The following is a 27,451-nucleotide window of genomic DNA, read 5'->3' as shown; positions in this document are numbered from 1 at the left end:
AAGTAACTCAAAATTGTTCGATTTTAGACAGCTAGACCATATTTTAAATATCATAGATATTTTAATTAGCTGATCCAGGCCCAAAAAGTTTAAAGTTAAAAGGGTAGCAAATTAGTGACCTTTGGTAGAAATGGCTAAGTTTTCAGAGGTTTTACGTCCATCTACCAAATCTATCGCACACGCAGGCAGTAAGTAAACTTCTTTACTATAAATTTCTCGTTTTAACCATTAAATAAAATCCAAGGTCTACAGACGGGGAAACGAACCCAGTACCACAATACATATTAGCATTAGCAGGTCTCGCCTCTAACCTCTCGGCTACCGTGGCACCTCGCTTGGAGATTGAAATTAGGAAATTGAAACAACACCCTATCACTTCAAAAAAAAGAATGTAACACGAATTTCCACGGCAGAATTTACTTTTCGCTGTTTCTGTCCCACTACCTCATAGAATCACCCTACATTTATTGCAAATTAAACAAAATGTTTCTACAAATGTACAATATAACAAACATTTACACAATGTGCAGTCCTTATTATTATTATTATTATTATTATTATTATTATTATTATTATTATTATTATTATTATTATTATTATTATTAGTATTATCATTATTATTATTTTTACATTGTTCCAGTTTCACTCAACGATTTTTATTGTTAGTGAAAGGTAATTTCTATTTTTAAAAAAGGTTACCAGCGAGTTCCTTTTTTTTGCGATGGTTTCGCATCACAGTTTAGGGTTAATTTCTATTTTGTATTTATTTATTTTTACATAAAATAAATCGCACATATTTTTGGCAAACTTGTTCGCACATATAAGCTCGTTGCCTCACTGCGTTATAGATATTGAAAAAAAAAACTGTTACATCGTTCTTAAAAATTTACACTTCAAAATAATTACCATTATTCTTATTTAAATTATACTTTCAATTTAGGATAAGATATAAACAAGCATTTTTTGAATTTTGGCGTTTTCGTTGGATTGCGAGGGGTTCTCGGCTTCTCTTGTGGTTACAGACTAGTGTGCGGCTCTTTCAAAAGTGTTCAAAAGGCGAGGTGTTTTTATAGAACATCAGAGGTTGTTTTGAATAAAAAAAACCTTATCAAGTTCACTGTTATTTTCTGGACAGAATGTTGGATCGTACATTACGGTCATGAATATCGTTCTTGTCTTCCTGTATTAGTTTGCGAAGTTTTTTTTATTTATTCAATAGAACATTATTGGAGCCATTCAGTAAAATGGTAGTTTTGGTTAAGGATTTTGATTTTGAGTTTGATTTGGTGTAACCAAAGCGGAATATAACGTTACAGCTTTCTCTTAGTTTTACTCGTTACTCCGTTTACTCGAGCTTCGAGCTTTCATGGATTCTCTTCCTCGAACTACGGCAGTAAACGACGATAATTCTCAGCTACATAAACATTATCGAGAATACTTACACAACACGATTTGCAACCTCTATTCTATTCGTGCATAAAGTTGTTGCACTTAACAAGGTCAAATGTTCCAAGAACATTTCGCCAATTCTAAAAAAGACTCGGTTATACATGATATGGCTAGTATTCATTGACTTTATTTTTTATTACTCCCCTAATTGATTTTGGCAATACTGCTGCTAGAATTTAGAAGGTTGGCCTAAATGCACCAATTTATTTTCGCTTTAGTACATTTAAAATAAAAAATAAAAAATATATATATATATATAAAAGTCACCAGTTAACATTCAATTTTTTAAAAAATTCTAATTATATTATTGGTTCAGTTATCGACCGTAATATCTTGAAGACTTATTTGTTGATTATTAAGGAGTGGTCATAAATTAAAAGAAATTTTAAAAAACTCTATTTTTATCAACATAGTACATTTTTATTAAGCCTTTTGTGTAGACCCTGGAGAAGGCAATAAAGTTGCCAAAATGACGGTAACAAAGGCGTTTATGACTGCTTCTTAACAACCATCAAATAATTAATAATAATTGTTGTTATTTGGTAAATTCAGACATGTTTAGAGCCTTTGGCGTTATTATTTCACACAAGATCCTCTGAGTTCCTGACGTTCACCTACAGTTTAAGTTATCTGCAGTCCTTTGGCAATGTTTTCAACGTGTTCTTTCGCTTTTAATCGCAGTGCTGCTATGGAAGTGGTCCTCAAGTCCGGCGAAGGCGGTGGAGTTGTCGTGGCCGTGCTTCCGGGCGACGCTTCCGTCGTGCAACCTGAAATCAGCAAATTGTAATTTACTGTTACATTATATCTCTCAAGAAAATTGATTAATTTTTTTTTTTTTTTCCTTTATGTCAGTTTTAAAAGTGGCTAGTATACTGTAGTAATTATGAACGTGGACTTTTAACTAATAGATTTACTATTTTGAGATAGATCCACTGGATGTATTATCTCAGTACGGATTTGCGGCCTGCACGTAGTAATGATATTTGTGGTTGAAACCACAAGAACTTTTCTATTTTGTAGTTGTTTTCTAGGTTTTCTGCTTCTAAAGTAACATTTCACCTAACTTGGACGATATTACCATCTATCTAATATGAGTAGCAATTTCTTAAAAGTGTACTTAACATAGGGAACATAAATTGAAGTTAATATTTAGTCAAAGTTCAAAGTTTGAAGTAAAATTGTGAACTGTAGTTAGAGTTTTCTCTGATTTCCAGAGAACCACATTTATTTAGTTATTATTCTTAAGAGAACACTGATATCAAGGCGTAGTAGAGAATTTGGGATTGCCTAAAAGTGAAGGAGTGTTTGACACCAGATAATAACAACTTTTAGTCACTCCCTTTTATGAGACCAAATCCCGAGATAGGCTTTGAAGAAGATTACCTGGTGCTGGAAGAGGCGGCGTTAGGTAACTAGGGTATCCGGTGTGCGGATGTGCTAGAAAGCCCGGCAGTGCGCTGAGCAGCGGAGGTGCCAGCCACGGATCCACCGGAAGTGACAGCGAAGACCCGCCGCTGACGCGGCTAGCCACTCCGTGCTGGTATTCAGATAATCCTAATCTCGCGGCTTCCATCTTCTCCTGTCTCCTCCATTTCGCTCTCCTATTCTGGAACCACACCTGCCAACAATAAAAACAAAACAAACATTCAATTAGAACTATGACCTTGTGGCGGGGCTAATCTATAAATTCGTTTGAGACGTCACGAGCGGTTAGAGGCGCGGCCTGCAAAGCTAAGTTAGTACTGCTGAGTATTGTGGCACCAGGTTCGATTTCCGCTCTAGACCTTGGATTTGGAATGCATAATGTACAGTGAAGTATGTTTACTAGGCGCCTCCATCCCCGACAACCAATTTGGTTGTGGAACATAAGCTCGCCTGAAGGCCTTACTTCTCGCTACTTTATACTCTCTGAAAATTGTCACTTCATAGTTTTCATCTTTATTTAGTCTGCACACATAATAATAATACTGATGTAATAAACATGCATTTAGTAATAATTCTAAACAAAGTTGGTGGGCTGTTTACTAACGGACTTTAATGATCGTAATAAATGAGAGCTTCTTAACAACTCCGCTTACCTTGAGGTCTGTCACTGCCCAGTTCATTTTCAATACTCATCTATTTCAAAAAAAAACATTCATTTATTAAGGATATACTAAGAATTTTGTTAGGCATACAACTTTACTGAATGGCAATTTTTTGGGATTGTCTTGATAGTTCTGACGACTTTCATTAATGTTTCGCATCCTCACCGCACTAGAGTTGGTCTAGAAATTTTATATAAAATTCCCAGGAGATTTCGTTCAAGAGGAATCTTGGGGTGGAGAGGTGGATATTCTAAAGTACCATCCTAGAATATTTTACGGTTCAGAGTGTTTTATTTATGTAGAGCCAAACTCGAATTCCGAGTTTGTAGAGAATTCCAAAAGTGGAAATACCACTTTCTGGGAAAGTTCTTTTTGGGTATTTCGAGCAGTCGGTCAGAACTTTCCTTTAGTTCCTCGAGAATTGTAGAGCGAGTATTCATACCAGGCTGTTTTTTTGTTTCTCTTTGAAAAATATATTTGATGTTAGTTGATGAAACTACCATCTTCATCCATGAGGTTGTACGATTTCCATAACCTTTTTTTTGGGGGAGATTATTTTCTCTTTTCGATCTAGTTATCGCTGATATGAACATTCAAGCTTCCAATCAAGAGCACAGACTAGGTGCCAAAAATGATCTGGTCTGCAAATGCTTTAGATATCAGTTTAAGTAAAAAATTCAAATAGTTCCTTACAAAACTCACTGGGTATTGCTAGTTGAGGTGACATATTTATTGAAAATGTACGAGTAATAAATAGATTCTTTTTTATCATAAAAGTTTTAATAAACTAGAAATAACTAAAAACCAAGTAAGTATATTTTAGAATGAATAATGAAGAGAATGCTATCTAATTGTACAATCTGCGGTTAAATTTGAAGCTATTAATTTACATTTCATCATTAAAATATTAAGCCAGCCCATCACCTACTCACATTACTCTCGGCCAATAATTCCACTAACCTGAAGAAACGTCAGGCAGCAAAGAAACTTCCATCATTTTGGATGGCGACAGCAGACAGAAATCTTCAAGATCGGCAATGTAGCCCAAACAATTTTTTAATGTAAGCGGGTATTCGTTTTGTTCTTTTAAACATTATTCAAAATAAAAATTATTTTCAAAACTATTGTTCTGTCCAGTTAGATTAAATCATTATTTATGTTGTGAAATACGTTTAGTTTCGTGCATGATGACTAAAATTTGAGTAGGTTCCCAATTTGTTTAATGCTTTTAGTCATCGTACAGCGTCCAGTCTAACAAAATAAGACTGACAAACAAAAATCCGTATCGAATTGTTCTTTTAAAAAGCTAGAACAAAAATAAAGTTAAAAAGATGGGAAAAATAATAATGTAAAAGTTTTTCCTAACTTTTTATGCTAAAATAAATTTCCTAGATTTGTTTTGGAATCACTGATTGTTCAAATGACTAGAGAGGAATTAAAAGAAATCTTAAGGAATTATGTGGTGATTAAAACAATAAAGATATTTATTTCTAAAAAAATCGATAACAGAATCCTGGTAAAACTTAGTCACGGAAGCAATAGTAGTTCTAAAAACGGAAAACAAGTTGCATCTTTCTGAGACTTTTTGTTTGTGAAATTGAGATCTCAAAACATCGAGAGGGACAATTTACACAACTTTGCATGGTTGCCATACTTCCACTAACTATGGCTAAGAGAAGATTTTGTTCTGTGTGGTAACCGATGTTTTATTTTAGCGTGGGTTTGATAGATAGCGCAGTCAGACAATACACGCGGAATGTTATTTCTTGGTTATTAACTTAGTTTAAGTACTCGTTGAAATAAGTAACGAGCGGGAAAAGAGCGTTTAATGCTCGAGTATTGTAGCGGGCCGAGTAGGGTGCCATGCTGGCAAATAATGCCCGCTCTGATTGCATTAGTCAACCCCCGAAGCTCTTGCAGCAATAACAGCTTTCTCTAAAAATGAGTTCCAACAAACAAGCAAATCTAATAATCATAGCAAAGTGTGGTTATTTAATAACGGACAAAAAAAATGACGAGCCGATATACAAGGCAAGTTCCCCTCGGCATTGTGATTCACTGGGGCCTCATCAAGCGCCGGCATAATATTGTTAGAGCAATTTCTTCGCCGCGCCTCGAGTCACCATCAATTTGAAAACAACAAAATCGCTGGCAGCGTTTATGAAACAAAAAAGCAGGGGTCCTCTAAATGACAGAGCTCGTGTCCTGCTTTTGGCCAATCAAAGTCTGCTTTCTGCTTCCTCGTTAGAGACACATTGCAATCTTGTGAGACGTTATGCTTCCCTCGGAAGAGCGACATCAGAAAATATACTATTTTACCATCTAAAACCATGCATGAGCATATTCTGAATTTTGACCCTAGGCATATTAGGTTACAAAACTGGATCTTAATGAAATTTGAACAACAAAATATTGTCATACTGAAATAATCAACTCACATTGAAAAAATCCACAAAAAAAATCACTTGTCTTAGCAAACGACCTCAAAATGTTTTTTGTTTTAAATTAACGCTGAAGATGACGCAAAAAGTTATACAAGGAAATCGCCGGGCATTCTGTTGCAGCTGGTGTGGATGAAGGTGTCTATCTCTAGATCTCCTAACAGATCTCCTCGCTCATTCGCAGCTTTGAAATTCCAAGAGTCCGCACCGCTAAAAACTTGTTATTTAGAACTAATTGTTTTCCTTTAACAGCACGTTGAATATATCACAGGTAATATATTACAGGCGACAGAATTGTACACTCGTAATTATCTGCATAAAGATTCCATTTATTCACTATCTTTGTGGTTTGTGTTTGAAGATTGTTTTAATTTCTGCTCTTAAGCCCTGGCTTCAAGTGCTTTCCTACAAGCTTTTAAATAGATAAATAAAATATTTTGATTAGGTTCCATCACTCCTGTGCAATATTAATGAGAATAGAAAGATATTTTGTGGAGCGGTGCATGTTTCTGTTTACAAATGCAGTGTTTACAACCACAACGAAGGACGTACAAGGCTGGTGTAGCATCAGAAGGAATTAATTTATTTATTATTTCGTATCAGATTAGTGGGAACTAAGTGTAGCAGCGGACCTGAAGTCCAGACAGGCTGTAGTGGAGTCCAACATCGTTAACTCTGGTAAATCTTCTGTCTGACATGGCCAACCTTCGAAAAAACAAAAAACATTAATAGAGAAAAGAATATCAGAAGTTGTACTCTGAGTGCTTTTAAGCTAATCACCCATAGCGCCTGACAGATTTATCTAGCCTGTTCATCTAGGATGTGTACACAATTATCTTCAGAACACTCTCAGCTCCCTAATAGCTTATTTAGTTTTTATTAAATCGTTCTGTTTGGTTCTTATTTTTTACAGAACTAAAAAAGTTGGTGGGAACTCTTGCTCGCCCTTTTTGAGGTCGCAATTAATGCAATTAAACTTTCTTGAGCCGCAGAATGTGCACTAAGAAAGATAGCTCAGTTCAATATTATACCTTGTTCACTATAATAAACCAATTCTAGAAACGAAAGATGGCGTCACAGATGGGTGAATAAGGTGGCTGTTTGTATCCGCTCTATTCATCCGCTCTTCATATAACACCTTTATTTCTACAGCAGACACTTCTACAGCCTCGAGAATGTCTTGAATTGGAAAATTTTAAACACGCCGAAATCCTCTTTATAAATATAATATTTTTATGGACTCCATTAAATCTGGTAGTTGAGGTTCCGTTCATGAATGAATGTTCATGTACCAAATTTCTTTTAGCGTCGCATTTTCTTGATGATTTTTTTTTTCATTTTCTAAGCACTCATTGTGCTTAGCTGGAAATTCAATCAGGAAAATCATTTCTTTCGAGTAATGTGTGAATTGTTGCTGCTTTTAATTCCGCAGAGCCTTTGTTAAAGAGTGGCATGAAACTGTGACACTGTGTTGGATTATTAATAGTAAATGCATGTCATAAATTAGTATTGGGCATTATTGAGCTCATTGATTTTAAGCTAAAATGTACATTCTAATAAATGAGAAAATACAAGTAAACCTGTTGAGTTTGGTGGGGCTTAGCTTGCAAAGTCTGCTATAGAAACGCCTTTGCTGCTACAGCAGTTTTAAGCAACCTTAAATTTAATTTTGAATCCAATAAAACCTTGTTTCAGCCGATTTAACTTTCCTTCTAAAAACAAATTAACCTCTTTTTCACATAAAACTTTTTCCAATCAAATTAAAAAACTCTTAAATTAAACGTTTGTCAGTTTGTAGTGTTTGAGTAAAGAATTAATTTGAACTTGGGATTTTTTTTTTAATCAATAACTAATTGACCATTATGTTCAGAGGCGCCGAATTTGGGGGTATGGCCTTTTTGCCCCCCTGAGAATAAATGGAGTGGCAAAGTTATTTCGCCCTTCCTTCTACTGTAATACAAGAATGCATCCTTCTTGGCCTTTCTTCCTTCGGCAGCATGCAAGCATGGATTACCCAAGACTGCACTAATTGGCCGATCCGTTCAAAGATGGCAGTTTCTGTATTTTCCAAAGTTGTACCGATGAGCATTAGCTGCGAAATATCAAGAGCTTCAGTGACGTGAACCTCACAGCGATATAACTTTATAGTATTGTGAGAAACAACAATGCACACATTACTCGAAAGAAATGATTTTCCTGATTGAATTTCCAGCTAAGCAAGAGCTATCAAGAAAGAGGTTGCACTATGATTCGTCTCAACAAGTAAGAGCATTGTGTCTGGATTGTAGCGTGAACTAAAAGAATCGTATTTTTAATTAAAAATGAATGCATGTACATCTCAAACAGCCTCTTCTTTTCGAATATAATAATAATCTGGGAAGGGATTAGCTATGCAGTTAGCGTATTGGATTGCCACGCGGAGGTACCGGGTTCGAATCCAGCTGCTGACCCTTAGATTTTCTCTTCCTAGGAGCTTCTTACAGCTCATTATGGGTGATGGACAGTGTTGTCTGTAACGAGAGAAAACTGCCCGGAGGCCGGCAGTGCACTGAAAAAAGCTCCGGGTGCCAATAACCTTAGATGTAGACGCGCCTTAAATCTTTAAAATAATAATATTAATAAAAATAATCTAGGTGCCAAGAATTTCACTGCCAGAAATTTAAATATTAATGGCGTGCTAAATACTGGCACAATCTCCTGTAGCCATCTGGGGTAATTCATTTTTATATTTACTCAGTGATTTAATAGAATTACAAGCTTTGTTTAGATAAAGAGTAATTTGATTTTATTTTTAATCAAAGGTTTCAACGGAGGAATAAAAAAACGTAACTAAATGTATAATGGGAGGCGAGGTAACAAGTAAACATAATCACAGGCTGGCGTGACTACACACAAATGCAAATGAATCAATAAAGTTTTAATTAAATGAAATTGAGTTATTAGTTCATTCCAAAGCCGAGCTTTCCACTCCCGCCTCGGGCTGCACAGTTAAAGAGAAAAAAATTGAGTTGCCGCAAATAAGCGGAATATTTCTTTTTTCCACCGGAAGTAAGCTGAATATTTAATTTATACCTAAAATATGCCTTTCAAGATCCTCGGTGTGAACATTCTCTGGTTCGGTCACTCCTAGACTCTCATTGAACTTTACTCGATAAAGTTTTATTAAATTGTATATTATAGCAATTTGTTGATAAAGATTATTACAATTTGCCGATAAGCAGGCGACCTTAGCCCAAGCGAGGACCGCCAAGTGTAGGAAATTAGTAGATAAGTATAAGTGAGAATTAAAAATCAAGGAGCTTAAGAGCTGAAGGAAGAGCAGTTGATGTTGTCGGAGCCACATTATAACTGTAAATCTTTTCAAATTCTTATGGTCTATACTGATTAGAGCGGTACCTGGCAAGTGACGAACAGACAAGATTAGGTAGATGAAGAAAGGTATTTAGCCCTACTTCATCCATTTCTCTTGAGTTCTAAAATTCTTACAAAAGCTTACTTTTAAAAACTGTCTTCTTAAGCCTAGTCATTTATAGAGCCGAAAACATGTACCATAAACAAACGATTATGAAGTGAACATTTTTCAGTTAAAATAGATTGGAACTAAGACATTTCCTAACTTAACCAAACAATCATCCAAATAACCAAACATCTATCAAAGCCTTTATTAACTAGAAAGCGGTAACTTAAATGTGTGAAATAAAATGTTTTCAAGATTTAATGTACCATTTTTAAGAAAACCGAAAAAGAATCTGGTAACATCTAATCAGTGCAAAAGGAGGGATTAGATAAGTAGAGTGCGCTAGGGCATCTACTCTGAAGTCTCGGGTTCGAGTTCGCCGCCCTCAGATTTCTCTCTTCTTAGGAGGCCTGCTCATTGCCCATTGATAGTGTTGTATGCAATGAGAGATCACTTTCCAGGGGCTGGGTCTCTAGGCGGCAATACCCCAGATGTTCACCTCCTCAATAATAACTAGCAAGAGAATGTAAAATATCTAGCCAGTAACAGTCGCACTTCCAAACCGTTTCCTTATATATGGAACACTGGGCACATGTCGAGTTCTCCTTAAGATCGTATGGACACCAGAACCGTACAGTATACTGTGATGTCATCTAAAATGAGACCTAAAGTCACCGTCCCCCTCTAAGACGAGTTTTCGCGGGGAAATGTTTCCGAATAGTGGCAGACCTGCAGCTGTTTAGTGGGCTGAAGGAAAAGTCCCTCGAACCACTTTCAGGGAAATCCCTTTTTAAAAAATCCTGTTTTACTGTACAGAGAAATTAAACTATTTATTGTTTAAAGTAAACGTTTAGTAGGAATCTATGGCGATTAATCGGTTGGAGCAGAATTGATGAACTGAAAGTTGCAATGGCGAGTACAAGGCTGAAATACTTAAAGTGCTGAAATTAGTTGAATAAGCAAAAGATAAATCGTTAGATTAGTAGTTGTGGAATAGGTAGCTCGTGTGCGGCTTATTGCAGTAATTGGCGCTTTATGTAAGGCATTTGCCTCCCCTCAGGTGGTGGGGCATAGCTTTAACATTTTTGGCGGGGGGCAAGAACGGAGTTTGCGCGCCGAACGGTAGAGACCGCTCGGCACGGTTATTGAACAGCCAAACAGGGTGACTCGAGTCCCCGCTCGCGGCCGGTAATTATTTTCAGCTAACATCACTACAACTAATTAGGCGCGGTGAAGCCTGGCGCGTGGTCGCTTCACTACATGTCGCCCTGCTTCGTAGCCAGAGCTTCGTAGCGCCAAAGAAATACATTATCCTAATAACCGTTAATAATTCTGCCTAATAACCCTTTCTAGATAAACGTTAGGTGCGAACAAGTTTAGTTATTCTTAATTGGGTTAGTTATTCTCAACAGGCTGGGTTAGGCCGGCCACGAATTAAACTTGCAGATTCAAATGTGACTAATTACACTACCTACCATCTTAAGGCGCCACCATCGAACTCGGAAATATCCAGGGATATTTCTCGTTTAAATAAATTATTAATGTTGGAGGACGATGAATTATTTTTGTTCTGAAGACTCCAAGTTGTGTCCAAAAGAGAGAAAAATTGCCGAACAAGATCAATGTCGAAGTTGATCGGGTTCGAAAAACCAAATTGATTAGAACATCGAGTAATATTCTAGGCCTAGGCTTCTATTTATTGGTTAATATGAGAAATTTATAGTAAAGAAGCTGATCGCCTCCTTAGTCTAATTTGGTAGCGGGAAGCCCAATATTTTTTAGGCGTTTAACGCTTATCATACCGGAGAAGAGCTTTTTACTGTTGCCTAAAAAAGAAAAGAAAGTTTCAATTTTACAAATAGTGTGATGACTCAAGCAACTCAAAATGTACCAAAGTTTCAGGTTTATGCAATATTTTTTCTTTAAATAAGAATCACGCAAAGTAAAAAATGCTAAGTGTAAAAGTAAAATAATGCCATATTAGAGTTATTAATTGCTTTATCATAGCAACAAATTAGATTTGTACATATTAACGGTTTAATTAGGTACCTAACGATAGAATTGTAAACAGTTTAGTGTTTAATTAAGTCGGCAGAGGAGCTTTGATCAGATAAAATTAAAAGAAATAACTGATTATCCAATACAAACATAGATTGCATGTTATTACAATGTATTCCTGTAATAATGTGCCTTTGTTGTGTAATTGGATAAACAATTTTGGATTTAGTAGAACAAGCTATACTGTTTGTAAACAGCACGTGTGATCCTTTACGAAATAAAGTGTACATTACCGTTGGTCACATACACATACAAAATAAGCACAATTGTAAAAGAGCTATGTTAAATTTAAATCAGCAATTCAATTACAGTGGTCCACAATGTTGTTTGTATTTGTTCCTAATCTAGCCTAGTAAATATCATTACAGATTATTTAACATTGATTCACTTGTAATTACTCCGCTCGTTTTCAACTTCCATGATATTACAGTTTCAGCAGTAAGAAAGTGCGCCACGGACCGGGAGTAATGATTCCAGAAGGAAGTTACGAGAGATGCAGAAATGTAATAAGTGAGACGGCTTATCGTACTGGAGAAGAGCTTTGGTTCAACTCTGTAGTTGAAGTCAAACTGATTGCTTCTACTTCTTATCGTGGATGAACGTCCGAAACCGGTTAGGGTTAAACTAAAAAAAATGTATGCTACAACGGATAAAATCAACGATATCATCTAGCACTGCGGACCTAACCGCATTTTAAAACGTAAAAAAGCTTTTAAAAGAAGATATACATGGCATTTGGTCTAGAGGGCAGCCGAGGTCACTCTAGAGCGACGGTAATGAAGATGCCGAGCTCCTACTCGGACTGTGAAATTTTGGATCTGCGGAGGACTGGGTGAAGCACAACGAGAAGGCCATCAGTGGAGTGTAGCGACTTTGAAGAAGTAAAATAAAGGTAAAAATAACTTGAAAAATGAAATTTGAGTTTATTCACTCAATTAATATTAATGTATGACAAAATGTATGAGAACAGCTGACTGCTGAGAGCGTAAATGAAAGAATATTGTAGATATATAAACTAGGGAGTCTGTGCTGGAGCAGGTGAATGGTAGTTGAGGACGAGAAACTGCAGCGGGAGGAGTTAGATCGCCATGGCAGCGCCCCTGCGCCATCCCAACACAGACCAACAAACTGTACAGGCGGTCTCACATCTCTAGTTCGTAGCAGATTAGCTACACCCGCATGCAGCCCAGATAATTTTAAGAATATTTGGCTAACTTCATTTCCACAGCTCAGCCTCTTCAAAAAGAAATCTGTTTGAACAATTCTAGAAGTTTCTCTTTTTTGCGACGATTAAATTACGTTGTAAAAGTTCTTCGTAAAATTGCATTTTGTGAACGACCAGTTTGTCCTTCATAAAAAGGTGATGTCGCATGCTAGATTAAATTACACTTCATTTACAAAGCGAACGATGGGCAACCTCTACGAAGACCATTAATCTATAACTTTCAAGCTTCGAGTACCATTGCGACGACTTCTTTCATAAAAGAAACATTCTAAATACGAAATGGTACTCATTCTTGCTTGCCCAGTACAACTAATTGGTCAAAAAGGTTACCTTTTAATCTGTAACTGCTAGACAAATCGGCTCTCTCACCAAAGTTGATCCTCTTAAAGATCCCTGACATAGTACATAATAACTTTTAAAGTAATTATGATATTATACAATATAGCCTGCTTAATATTATTTGCACATATTATGCAAATGAAAAGCCATAATTCACTCTTGGAATTTCTCTTTTCCTAAATCAATGAAACGTTTCGAACCTAAGCATGATTCGTTATCAATGTGAAAATTGGTTTTATATACTTTAAAAAGGGTAGGTCTCACATACATATTTACATATTTTGAATACAATGATGTATCTAAATTTACATGTACTATAAAATTAGAGACAATATATTGTTGCCTCATTATAATACATGGATACCCAGCAGTTTTGAAACAAATTTTATTCAAACAGAATATTTTTTAGTGGTAATATTAATCATTCAAAACAGAATGTTGTATAGTCCGTATCTTTCTTTATTTAACCCTTTATCCAGCAAATAATTAATCATGATACTTAGATAATTCAATATAAGTATAAAATATGAACTAGGAAGTCTTTAAAATTGATTAATAACAATTAATATCCAGCTTGATAAAGGTGTAAATAAAAAAAGATACGGTCTCTACAACATTCTGTTTTAAACAATATTGTAACTAATATTAATGTAACAGACTATCCATCTATTGTTAAATATTATTTGCTTATATCCATTATTCATTTAAAAATTTAGTAAATTTTTTATTAAAAATTGTAATTAAATATTAAATTACTTTCATCTATGAAATTAAATTTCAAATGTTGTTTATTCAAAAATTTTCGAGACAGAGACAGGCAAACCTATCGGACAATTTCTTCACTAAAACACATACTTTTATGTTAAGCAAAGGGCCAGAAATATCTTTAAGTGAGGCGAGAGCGGCTTTTCCTCAGAAGGCTTTAATAAAGAAAATTTCATAAACTGAATTAATAAATTGTACCTAACGCTGTAATAATTACTTACAGTAACCATGTAATGGAATGTGTAAGGTCACTTTGTTGGTTACCACATTGTATCCGAAGCACTAACTTGCTGTTTTGCTCGCCGCTTGCGCAAGTCGCGCTTGGCCATTAATAAGAAACAGATGTAGCTTTCTGTTTTTGTTTAATTGTAAAAGCATCGCCAATACTTATATTAAACTAGGATTTTTGTAAACTGCAATGTAATTAGAGAAAAATGACAGCAAAGGCTAATATGAAACATTTGAGAAAATTGCAACTATATTGAAATCACTCTGCTGATCACCAATATACTTCGACCGCCGATATTCTGCTGTCGGTTGACGCATCATTCTCAACCAGCAACTCCGATTACAATTTTACTGTTAAACCTATGTCACACAGAAAAAAACAAAATCAGGGAAAATGTTGCAAATTACTCCCTGTAATGTAAGCAGTTAGCACAGTTTAAGCAGTTTTTAAAGCATAATCCAATTTGTGCTAATAATTTTTTATTTGGGGTACCTCGGTGGTTCTTTGGACACCAAGTATTCAGTACAGCGAGCCATGGATACAAATAAGCGGTACTAAAGAGTGAAGTCTGAGCTACGGGTTGATGAACAAATGGTCTTGCACAGCACAAATTTTTTTTGTTGTTGACTGAAGAAGAAAATTTGAACAGCCTATCTAATTGTGCTGAACAGTTCAGATATGATAGCTTGTCCATTGGCAAGCAATTCACGATGCACCAATCTTCAAAGTTCCACCAATAAATTGAAATAAAAACACAAAACATCTGTAACATTCTTCGTATACAGCACGAGGTAAAGTAAGTTCTGTAGAAAAAACGCCAACAATCCCAAGAACTTCCAAAAAACCACTTTTATAAGCAAAAGTTTAAAACGAATATTTGCCGTTTTGTTATAAGCAATCCACGAAGTTTATAGAAAATCTTGAAAAAACTATTTTCCAGTAAAATCGTATTAGCTTTTGGCGAAAACCTTAGTACGAGTATCTAGAAGGAATGGTGTTGTGGGGATTATGAAGTTTGGCTTTGTAAGTGGGAGATCTCCAGTTCGAATCCCGCGATTTTATTTGTTAGAAAAAATTGTTTATAGTAAAAGATGTGCTTCTGACCCCGTCCACCTAATTGGTAGCAGGACGTTAAGCCTCGCAAGAAAATATAGGCGATTACTACTTTTTACTGGGTACTTAAAGCTACAATAGTACCAAAAAAATACCAAGTTAGCCTTAAAGTGAGCTTCAAGCTATTGAGTCAATGCCCACTTATGTTCGGAAAATATGAGCTTAAAATCGTTTTGAAATCTTCTAGTTATTTTCGGCGAATTTTGAGAATTTGACACCTTCTCTTCTTTAAACCTTTAGCATGAACTAACTACGTAAATCTGGGTTATGAAATGGGCGGGTTATAAAGCTGTAGCCTAAATCTTAATAAAGAAAATGAAAATAATGTTAGGAGTAAGAGAAGCTACAACAAATTAAGAAGGTACATACATTCTGCACAGGACTTTGATGTTAGATTTCGTTCTCATCAATTTTTGACTTCCTATCGAATAAAAATTTGAATCACAGCCCACAGAACTTAAAAAATTTGATTATATTAGCCAGAGTAGGATGCATAAAGTGGAGGAAAGGAAACTGACGTGGGTCTTGATCATTTTAATGACGAGTCTAGTTTGCTGGCAGTATTTATACAGAAAGAAAGAAAAGAATTGTAGCTAGAGGCCACGTGTACAGGGGGTGGCCACGTGGCCGAGATTACAGTAGTTACAGCCAATGTAGCCAAACAGAACGAGGGCAGTTCGGCGCGAAGGGTTTACTACTTGTGATAGTGGCGCTACATGGTAGTTTAGTTGTTTGCAGCCCTAGAAATGATATTTAGAAATGTGTACATGAAGTGGGAGACGAGAGTTAATGAAAAGGAAGGCCTGGGTCCGGACGGGAGGTCTGTTTGCAGACATGTCGGTGGCAGCACGTGGCCGCCCTAATAACTAGCTGACAACGCCACAATGCGCAAATTGCCTGCCCTTCTAACTCCCTGCTATTTGTTTCAAATAGAGCTGTTTCAAACGAAATCCTAAGGGAAACACTTCCAGACTGGATGTTACTTCAGCAGAGATACTGAAGCTAACTCTTAGAAGTCTCTAGTTGTGTTTCATGAAGTTCAGCATGTCTGTAGACTCGTCCTGCCAACCCATTTCATTTCTCAATTTCCACTTCCATCTCGGAAGAGGATAATAATGCAACTGGATACAATAATTGCAACTGGAAGAGAATAATATAACACACATCAAACCAGAAATCATCAGAAACATTAAAATTAAAAAAGAGATAAAGTAAGCTTAAAATGTAACTATTTCAATAGTAAATTCAGAAAGTTTTTCAAATTGTTTTTGTTTACCAACAAGAAAGGCTTTTGAAATTAACAGATTCATAGCAACTAGATCTACACAAATCACACATAGCACTCCTTATTGCACTGACGGGATGAAATCAATTCATAAAAACAAATCTTAAAATAAATTCATAACTTCTTGAAACTCTAATAGCTATGGCTAAATTATTTGAACCGAAGTGGAATTTGAAAAAATTATTCATTCTTTGATGTTTTAGTGCTAAAGAAAATAAAGCCAAAAACACTATAGTAAAAAAATAAAATAGAAAAATGATGAAAAATAAAATAAATAATGCAAAAGAACCAACTGAAGAATAAAAACAATATAACATACGAATTAAAGAAAAACATGTCTGACAATGAAGTTTTATGTAGATGACCAACTTCTTGCAGGCTAGAAGAAGGAAGGATTTCTGTTTCCCAAAAATACCAAAATGGGCAGAATTACCAAGGAAAGGCACTAGTCATTTGTCTAAAAGGAGCATATACTCTGCAATTAATTCTATGAAATTTCTCAGGTCATCAGGTTCGTCCCGAATGCAAAATTTTTATGACTTTAAAAATAAATTTTTAAAACAACTATAAAATGTAGGTATAAAGATAGACTAAAGTTAATAAAATCTATATTTTAAGAATTTTTGATTTTACTGCCTCTTGTTTAAACACCTGTCAACAAAATATATGATGTTGAAATCTACGGGCAGAATAGTTTCCATACTTCACTAGGCAGCACTGGCGAATCTCTCCCTATTCTCTTTAGAGTAAGGACACTCTTTAGAATGCTGGAGAGTGTCTGATTCGGACAAATCACAGGTAAAGCAATTTGGTGTCCGCATGAAATTTATATTTCTCACCCTCAAAGTAAATAGTCGGATATTTATTATTAACAGTTCTAATTGTGCCAGTAGCCTTAGCCGAGCAATATTTTCATTGGTTTGAAGAAACATCTGTCGTCACTCAGTCTGCTAGCCACCCTGTAGTGGGAGTTGCATCTCGAATTTAGTATCCCATCAAAATCTTAGACAGTTAATATCTTTAGAAGGCAGGTTATTTTTAATTTTTTCTTTGAAGTTAGACATATTCTTTTTTAAAACTATTTCTTATTGCATCCCATGAAGGATTTTTAAAGTTACATATACAGAAACTGTCAAAAATCAATATGGCGATTTTTATTTTGAGAATTTGAAGAAATTAAAAAATGGAAAACACTTGCTCGTTATTTCAAAACAAGCTGAGGGAAACTGCTGATATCAGTGTAGAATAAGTGTGTAAACAAATGTAAAATGAATACCCATTCAGTATTGCAGAATGAAGTGCTAAAGTCAAGCGGTGTAGCGAAGTGCCTCAATAACAATGAATTATTTATTGATTATGCTCGAGTTACACAGTTGGCTAGCCACACGCATACAGATGAGCACAGAGCACTGTGTGGGTGCGTGCGTGTGGCAGGAGGGGACACCCTTGCTGCTCACAGTAACTCACTTAGCCAGCCAGCGACAACTCACTTCCAAACTGCCAGCTATGTACCAATCTACTGAAACTGCCTTCACTCCTTCTCAAACTGTGCTCAATTTATCACAGTTGCCCCTAATCGAATTAACACTCAATTTACCAGTCATTAATCAAAGTTTTAATGAGTCGTTTATCGCGTTGTTAGGCAAGCAAGGCCTTGGCAAACTGGGAAATTGTGGCAGGGGCGCTGTTATCAAGCAACGCGCCCAATTAGCCTTGCAGGCCTCATTTGCCTCGGCTAATTGCCTCTATTCACCGTGCGAACCTGTGTCGCAGCTTCTTTCCTGCCCCCTGGGCCTCAGAAGCAACAGTAATTACAAAATATTCAGTAGTCCCCAGTGTTTGGGTTAGAAAAAATCTTGCCTCAACGTAAATTTCTCCAACCACAGTCTATTAGAAACGCAATAAACGCATATAGCAAACAAAAATTCTTTAATATTAATGTGATGATTGGAATAGTACGAGCATTTCTAAAAGTTCCTTATAATTTGATTCGAATTTGGATGTACTTATTCAGAGAAGTGAAGTTGAAGGGCTGATCTTTCAGTCTGTATCTAATAAAACTTTATAATGCCTATTTTTTCAGGCGGACTTTACGTCAAACTACCAAATTAGGTAGCGTAGACAGAGGCGCCTAGTAAACCTACTTTACTATAGATTTCTCATATTAACCATTAAATAAAATCCAAGGTCTAGACCGGGAATTGAGCCCAGTTCCACAGTACAACTTAGCTTTGCGTGACTTTTTCTTAGTATCATACGTAGTATAAAACCTAGCCTAGGCAGGGTGCTTAACTGACTCTCTTGCCTGAGAGCATTTTACCAATTCTTTTCCTGCAATCGAAATTCACTTTCCAGAGTTTGCGATAACTGAGCATCGCTCAGTTGCTCCACGCTACTAGAAGCAGTCTCAATGGCCACATTCACATCGCCACGGCTACAACCAGTAATTGCTGGAACCAGTTCTTAAAGCTAGTTTAAGCCGAAGAGTTTAAAAATACGCTTCTGTTCGCTGTCAGCTGATCTATATGTGAATGGAGGAAACTCTACAGTGGATATCTATCATGCATAATTTTTGTTTTCTTGTTTTGCTTGAAATGTTAGCCTATTAGACGGCGGGCCACCCAATAGAATTCTGTTTTTTTGAATCAAATACTGCTCAGCTGTCGCGCCAGTTGTCTACTGCGGTTAAGTACATCGCATTCTTTAAGACTGGCGCCATGCTTCCTAGTCCATCGAGCACACAGTAATTAGCCACAAGGAAGACCCTGCAATATTTCTAGAAAGGTTAGGACGAATGCTGCCTCTGACCTCTCTCAGAAAAGACCTCTATATCCCATCCGCCTATTCGGCACGGCTTCTTTTTTAGAGTACCTTGAATGAACCATTTATTCTATAAGACTTATCGAGCGTTTAAAGGAGCTAATTTTTTGAATGGCCCCTCAATCGAGGAAAGTTCCACTAAAATTCTTTACAGGTGACTCAGTGACTGGTAGACACCGACAAACATAAAGCACACACTCTCTAGACAGTGCATGGGCACCATCATCTTTTTGTAAATACCACTTTTCGGACTCTGGGGGCCCTAAAACCGACATTTTCATTGAAAACGCGATATCCAAAGTTTAGCAATAAATATCTTATCTAGTAGTAATAAAAAGCCATAAAATACTCGTAGAACAAGAAGCATGCAGTTGGATATCCAACATCCTATCTCTTTTATTTTAGAAAGAATAATGTAGGCAAGAATTAGTCTCCATAATGTGTAGTTACGAGGTAATGATGTGTAGAAATGTAGGCAGTTCAGTTGTGGAATGGAAGACAGGGACAAACAGCATCCCTCCAGATAAGATGTGTGTGTGATGCGCCTGTGCTGCTTTTTAACATAACAATTAGATAGTATTATTGCATGGCCATGTTTTTCTTGCCGGGGTGGTAAAAACATTATGGGTATTTGGCAAGCAAAGGGAGAGAACATATTCCAAGTGTGGTAATAAAGAGTTGTTGGGGACGCTGCGAGGGGTAACAAGTGCTATTAGCGGGACCACAGGGTGATCCGCATTGCCCCGAAAGAGCAGCTCATAAAACAATTACACGGCTGAGTAGGTGCTATTCTTACATCTGCTAACTCTGTTGTCGGGTCCAACCACCTGAGCGTTCCCACGATCTTCCTTCCGCCACAGAGGGCCTTCCCTCGCTAACTCATTAATCACCTCGCCGCTTGTCTCTACTCCAAAGAAAAAACACTCTTCAAGATCTAGTCTTAACACACGACTTTCTCTTACGCAATTATTACAATGGTAATTGGCAAATTACTCTTTCGAACGTAAACAATGTGGTGAGTAAGAAAAAAAAATGTCGTATTTCAAGTTTTATTAAACATTAAGCTCTATGTCATCGAAACTTTTGGAACGTATAATAGGCGTTTTTTGAGATACCGAAGTTCAGATTGGGAGAAGTAAGGAAGAGTTTGGCTGAGCCAAACCCCAAATTTATATTTTCTACGTTTGAGTTTGGCTGCCTGAAGACGCTTACGTCTTAAAGAAAAAATTACGAATTACTAAAAAGTAAAAATAAAACCGAGCGGAGAAACCACCCAATAGTGACACTATACTCTTAAAAGAATTATTTGAAAGTCTACAGGATATAAGACGACGAACGAGAGGATTTTGGTGAGCGGATAAAAGTTGATGGAATTTTCTGTAGCGTTCTTTGATGATAAACGAAAAGGACATGGAAGTCTTTGTGAAACATTAGGTTTGTTACGTAATAAGGAGCGTTTTAAGGATTTTGGTTTGTATAAATAGGATCGCTGTAGATTCGAACGTACGGTTGAATCACAAGGTCGTATCCGAAAGGCCAAATTGAAAAATTTAAGATTCTGAGAATTTGTTTGTTGATTATTTTCTACTGAAAGTCGGATCAGCAGTCTAGTAGTCTTTGAAAAAGTCGGTAATTTGTTCATCTCTTGTCTTGTGAGTATGTGTTCCAAGTCAACTACTAGTCAATGCAGAGCTCAAGGGAGCGTACGACATCAGCAGTAGGGAGGGAAACTTGATTGAAGCATAACGTTATACGTACGGCACAGTGTCAAGCTGATCTGTTGGCACTTACTTTTAAAGGTTTGGATTTTTTGAACTAAGAATTTCTGTTAAATGGTTATGCAGGTTTCTTGAGATAAGATCATATGATGAGAAGGATTAAACGAATGAGGAGATAATTTCTTTGCAAACACCAAATTTGAGGTCTTATCCGGTGTACTATACCCAGATAAATGCAGCAGAGATAGAAACAAATAGTCTCATCTTAAGATGTGCATTTTAGGAGAAAACAAAATTTCGAGAATTTGACGCGATCGTGATGCTGCGTCTAAGGCATCTGGGATTGTGTTGATCCTTGGTGAATACTTTAGATTGCGGCCCATCAACCAGTTATTGCTACAGCAGATCACAAGTGTTGATAATACATTCACTAGTGACCGTTTTGCGAAGTATAGGCGGATGGATTGGTAAATGGTATAGAGGTTGGATATGAAAATGTGATAACAATGTTTGTATGATTGGTGGGTAAAAGTATTTTTATGCACCCAAGTTGCCAGATTTGACTTTCAAATCGTTTTCCTTTTACTCCAATATCAAGGCTAGAAAACGGCCACGCTACACAACAATGAAAAGATTTCTATCTTGTTCACGACTAAGGCACAAAGTAACTTGTTTCAGCCAATCTTGCATCGTTTGCCAACTTTGAAATTCAATTCTGTCAATTCCTTGCATACACACTCTCTGAAAAGAGGTGTAAGAGTTTATTCGATGGGAGAAGGAAATACCCTCAAACTGTCGTAGTTGTTTCTTAAACAATAGCTGATTCCCATATCCAATTTGTAGACCCATCGGAAGAATTTTCTACGGCCAATTTAAACATGCAGGGTCAACAATCAAAACTCAAGATACCGGATCTGATATCATAACAGTTACAAAAAACCGAAAGGCTTTCACTTTCAGTTCACGGTAATAATGTCCATCATTCCTGCCCCAGAGGCGTTTCAAGAAAGTTGTATTTCGAAAAAAGATGTATTTGTACACAATAAACACAATAAAAATGAAGAATTTTATAGAACGAATAAAACGGAACAACCGTTTGATTGAGTACGAAGAGGCAATTTGGCCACCTCCAAAAACAAAAACTAGACAATTTAATGAATTTGGGGATTTTTTAAATAAATAATACCTTACCTGTACCCTGACTTCTGGGAGGTTCACTTTCATCGCCAGCTCCTCCCTGGAGTACACGTCTGGGTAGTGAGACTTCTCGAAAGCTCGCTCCAGTTCGTGTAACTGATATGTGGTGAAGGTGGTCCTATTTCGTCTATGTTTCTTCTTGTCCTGGCAAAGGCTGGAGTTGCTGGCTTCGTCGCAGTCTTCCTCGCCGCCCGACTTGAAGTCCATCCGATCGCTCTTGCCACCTGCAAGAGCGCGAGAACATTAAAGTGATCTGTGAATCTAACCCCAAGAAGCAAGATGTTTTTGTAGGCTTATAAGTGGCGGTTAACAGGTCAAAAATGGGTAAATTGGGTATTTTCGATCATAGCTCAAAGGTAGCGCTCTATAAAACATTCGTCAGACATATGCTCACATACAGGGCGGTGGCTGGTGCAGTAGGCAACGTAAATGCAAAGCGTCTGGGTGTCGTGAAAGAAATAATGTTGTTCCTGATTAAAAAAAAGAGATGGCTGGAAAATTAGACATATGTTAATAGAGAGCGTTATGACACAGTAGTAAGTCTAAATTTGTGCATTTGCCACTAACACGTCGGTTAGATATGTTCAAAGGAAGGTGAATTGGAGAACAATTTGGGCAAAAGAAGGGTTAGTTTCAGCGTGCACATAATGCTGTATCAATGGTGGAGGTTTGGTTTTTGGATCGTAACCAATGGGGAAGGTTTTGAATGGAGGCCAAGGCTCGAGGCGAGCTGGATAGCCTAAGATGTGTGCGAAGACTTCGACTCTTCTAACGGCTAATGGAAGAGTTCCTCATGGTAGCGGAGTGGTGTTTAGGTTCCAACGATGCAGGCTCTTCTCTCTTCCTTTGGTTTTTAAAGAGTCTAGGTAGAAACCAGGAGTTGAAACAGCTATATGCACTTTCGATTCCTTCCAGCTATTAAAATTGGTCTGGGAATCGTGCTATCTTTGGTAAAACAATGCAGGAAGGGATGCATTGGGCAGTGTGGTTATCTCTACAGCATTCCAGCTCTAACCGGAGATGTCCAGAATAGCTTGGTGGTTTCCAGGTATTGAGACAATTAACCTACCTAAATCCTACTAGTTTCTTTTAATTTGAAAGGTCTTCTTCAGAATATCTCCGAAGGGACTTGTAGGTACGGGTAGAGTTGAAACCAAGGAGTGGTAATCTCTAATTGTCGGTTCCTACCCCTCTTCCTAAACTTCCCCAGTGAGCCAGGAAGAGTGGATCACCTGGTACACAAAAAATCGATTTGGTCGCAGAGCAAAATAAAAATATCCCGTTGACAAAATAAACATTCTCGATAACAATTTATTACAACATGATAGCGCCTTCCTTAAGCCCATATTACTGAGTATTGGAAAGGGATCCTAACTGTCCAAAGCCTCCAGAATCCATATAATAAACTCCCAAGTGACAATGTACGAGGGTCTGAGATCGTGCCTGGAGAATTCTTTTAAGGTGCACATAAAGTGTTGTTCTTGATGTTAAACTGAAATATCCGCAGGGACGTTTAAATTCCTGAAGAAGTGGCAAGTCCATTATTCCCTTCGGTGATCTCTGGTTAAGACCAAGCACAGTTCAAGTTTATCCATTGAAATGCTGCTGATGCTGAATTTGCAGTAGAACATTGTGACCGCTCTAAACAATCTTTCTGCCTGTCTAGACAAGAACCCTCCTAAAGGTATAAACAATTTTAATATAATGCAGTCCAACATTCCAGTCAATTGTGTGCTCCCTGGAGGGAAATGAGACTACTTACCTTACGTGCTCCGCCAATTCAGACTGCCGAGAAATTTCTAATTTAGGATAAGTACCCTGCTCTGAAGGAAAGAAGTAAGGATAGCGGGAACCGTTAGGAATAGCCGCACCTTGATGCCAATACATCCAGCGTTCTGAGACATTTTGAGGAAGAAACTCCCAAATTAAGAAAACTTCTAGTTTTCAAGAACGGGGAGCTGTTGGTCCAATTGCTTCCAATGCCTTCCTTAGATACTATTTTGAAAATGGTTCTCTTTGCCCAGCTCTTAACCACCAGTTGAAAAGGTGTAAAATTAAGACTGGCCCTAATCTCGGCTGTCCGTGTACTGTCTCTGTTAGCCTGCTGCTAGAAGCAGTTGTCCGGGGGGCACCACGAGGAGGTAGAGATCAGATTTTGCCCCCCAAGATGTGAACACGAAAGGCAACGAGGTCGCTGGATACTGAGCACCAATTTGTAACCTCACACCTGAATTCCACCGCCTAAACACTTTCTTTTTTCTTAATTATTACAACTCTTATTGGTAAAGTAACTAAAAGATAACCTCAAAATCATCAGCGGGCAGTGATTTGTTAGAAACTCCTAGGAAGGGCAGTAGATACTTAATGGACCACAAACTGTATTTCCAGCAAAAAATAAATCAAAATTGCCAATTGGCACGATTGCACGATCTCTTCTCACAGAGTAAGAGGTGAGAAAAAATTCGTGGTTATATGTGTACCTTTGATACACTAAGCTGGTCGCGAGTTTATGTAGAATTAGATTAACAGAAGTTGGATTTCTTTACGGAGAAGAAGCCATGGGAAGACTGGCGGATATTGGAAAAGTGGCTGAAATTGGCGATCGCTTACCCGGAAGGCTACAAGTCGGCTGCGCATTTCCTCTCCAAGCCCAGCCTAAATGCTTACTAAATCACCTTATTTTTACCTGCTTTGGTTACCTCATAGCCTACGGGGCTTGGTTATAATTTTGCAGACTGAAACACTTCATGCAACTCACCTCACTCAGCTAGGAAGTGTAGAGTGAGACGAAAAGAAAGTTGAATTCGAATTCTCTACACCAAACTGATTAACATAGCTCTGGTGGTAGAGAGGAGTTTGAAGCCGGTCAGCGATACAATAAACATGCGTGCTAGCTCGGATAAAATCAACGATGTTATCAAGAACTGTTTGGTGATAAAATGTTTCTATATGTGATTCATTAACTAAATCAGTAATTAAGTTTAGTTCCGTATGCATTAGCAATCATGGTATGGATTTTTCAGATCTCTCTTAAACTCGGAACTTGTTACTTGTGACCCCGGCCTCATAAATTCAGAAAATTTTGAAGTTGATCGGTGATAATAATTTAGTTAAAGTATTCCCGACTCTAGAGAATTATTCTAAAGTTCAATTTTACTGAAATTGATGATCCTGTCTCTTATATATCGTATTAATTCGCCTCTAAGAAGAGGTTTGCCAAGTATCAATACGTAGTGACTTCTCACAAAATGAAACTTGCCGATTTAATATATCAGAATGACTGTAAAATCTGCACAAAGCCTGGCCACAGTTACAAAATCTTATTTTGCTTGCCATGCAATCGCTAGTTAGTAATGCGAGACTGGAAACCTGAGGAGATAATATGCCACACTGGCTGGCGGAAAAGGATCCTCAAAGGAAGCCTCTTATGGCTGCAGTTCTGGCCATGTCATAATCTAATCTAAAATGTGGTTTTAGACTACATAAAAACTCGAAATTGAAAACCCGCATGATTATAAACCTTTCTTATTACGGAGCGAAAATAAAAACTCAGAAGTAGAAGTATGATAAAATTAAATTATAAGTTTTTTAACGCTAAACAAAAAAAAACATTTAGCAGCTTGTTGAATGAGGCAGTTTTAAGGCGTAACAAGCGAGTTGGGCCGTGATGAGGCAGATCGCGTGCCGAAGGCATGCCCAATCGATATTACACAAAATTAATATCCAACGGCGCTTTTACACTTGGCGCCTTTATAAAACTTTATCTTTTTACATATAATATGCAACATTATTGCTAACTTATGAGATACTATCTCTTCTTGTCGGATATCTCGAACATAGATAAAGGCCCATCGCTTCTACTTAGGTGCCCAGATTTTTGAGGTTCCACACCAGGATGCTTGATAATGACCTCTCTTACTGTTATCAAAAAAGCACTCGTCTTTTTATTTATTATTTTTTTGTGTTAAATTCAGCTCTGAATTTATCTCTATAATTCGTCAGTGTTCATGCCATCTTCGCGGTCGACTTCCAGAAGATTTGCTTGCGGTCGGTAGTCGATCGCAGCCTAAGAAGTCTTGCCATTCTTGCTGTAGACAATTCATTTCCTCTTAGACACTACCTAAGCTAACTTACAACTCTTATTTCTTCAAATGGAGCGTTTTATGATAAGTACACCGCCTGATTTGGGATTAAACTGTACCTAAAGCTAGATGAAACCTCTCTGACTTCTCCATATCTTCTTATACGTGATTAGAACATCCAAAAAAATAAATTTGGCCAAGAAACCTACATTTTGAGCCATCTAAAGCCAGGTCAGTGATGATCCAATTAAATTTCTTAATACTATTTAAAGATTTATCTTTATTTAAATATTCTTTTTTTAAAGAACGTATTTTTGGTTAACCAATTTTTGGCCAATGAAAGCACTGAGCAAATCTGGAATCAAAATCATCACATTTCATATCTAAAATGAAATTATTGAATTCCCATTACAGGTTTTACACTAATTTTCATTAATAATTTGCTCGTTATATCAATGTGTAATAACACGGCATTTCAACTAAAAAAATAAAGAAAGAAAGAGATAAAAATATACCAAACTCGAGGGTGAATTAGACAGACGCGTTTAGTCTGTTACAGTGCACAATGGCAAGAATCAAAGTCGCTTGTAATTGCGTGATAATAAGACGCTTCCTTACTTAGGTGAAACACCTAATACAGGTATTTACGAGTTATCGGACACTTGGAATGATTAGGTTACAAATTTTAGACTATCTTTCAGACTTAATGGTGGGAGTAGATGAATATGGCCGACAGGGGAAACAAACACAGTCACATATCTAGCTACGAAGTGTCTATTGAACTCATTCATTATTCATGTAGTTGTGGGGGTTCCCAAACAGGCGCCTCCAACAACATTGCAGCTTGGTTGGCATGCGTCCCACCGATATAATCAACCCTTAACAACAGTCCATTGCTCAGTTAAAGAAGTTAAACAAATGATTCGGAGAGAATCAGGGACATCGGTGTATGTGGCTCCCTTAGTACCAATTTTTTTAGTTAATCGGTTTTTACTTTATTTTCTTGGTAGGAACGGACCATTAAATGGAAGTGGACTAGCCACTTACAGGGCTTTTGGCGATTGTATCAAGCCTTACAATACTCAACACTAGAAAGCCCAACACTTTCCTAACTAAAGAAGTTCCATCGCATAGTCTTTAATACCTCCCTATAATACGTCCGTTTACAAACTATACATATAGCGTT

At 37.0% G+C, this 27,451-nt stretch overlaps 1 protein-coding gene across 1 annotated transcript in view; it reads right to left on the bottom strand.

The window, feature by feature from the left end:
• Positions 1-1,828: 1,828 nt before the first annotated feature.
• Positions 1,829-27,451, bottom strand: part of LOC141459138 (retina and anterior neural fold homeobox protein 2-like) — a 64,720-nt gene continuing 39,097 nt past the window's right edge. Inside the window, exons 2-4 of the mRNA XM_074137785.1 lie at positions 22,178-22,407; positions 2,833-3,067; positions 1,829-2,216 (exon numbers count right to left, since the gene is read on the bottom strand). Of these exons, the coding sequence (XP_073993886.1) occupies positions 2,071-2,216; positions 2,833-3,067; positions 22,178-22,407 (611 nt within the window). The 3' untranslated portion in view covers positions 1,829-2,070. The remainder of the gene's footprint in view (positions 2,217-2,832; positions 3,068-22,177; positions 22,408-27,451) is intronic.

Source organism: Rhodnius prolixus, unplaced genomic scaffold (assembly GCF_049639745.1).
Source record: "Rhodnius prolixus isolate KJV_2025 unplaced genomic scaffold, Rpr scaffold_11, whole genome shotgun sequence".
NCBI classification, from domain to species: domain Eukaryota; kingdom Metazoa; phylum Arthropoda; class Insecta; order Hemiptera; family Reduviidae; genus Rhodnius; species Rhodnius prolixus.
The sequence above is the reverse complement of the archived record's forward strand: the minus strand, read 5'-3'. Positions and strand labels throughout refer to the sequence as shown.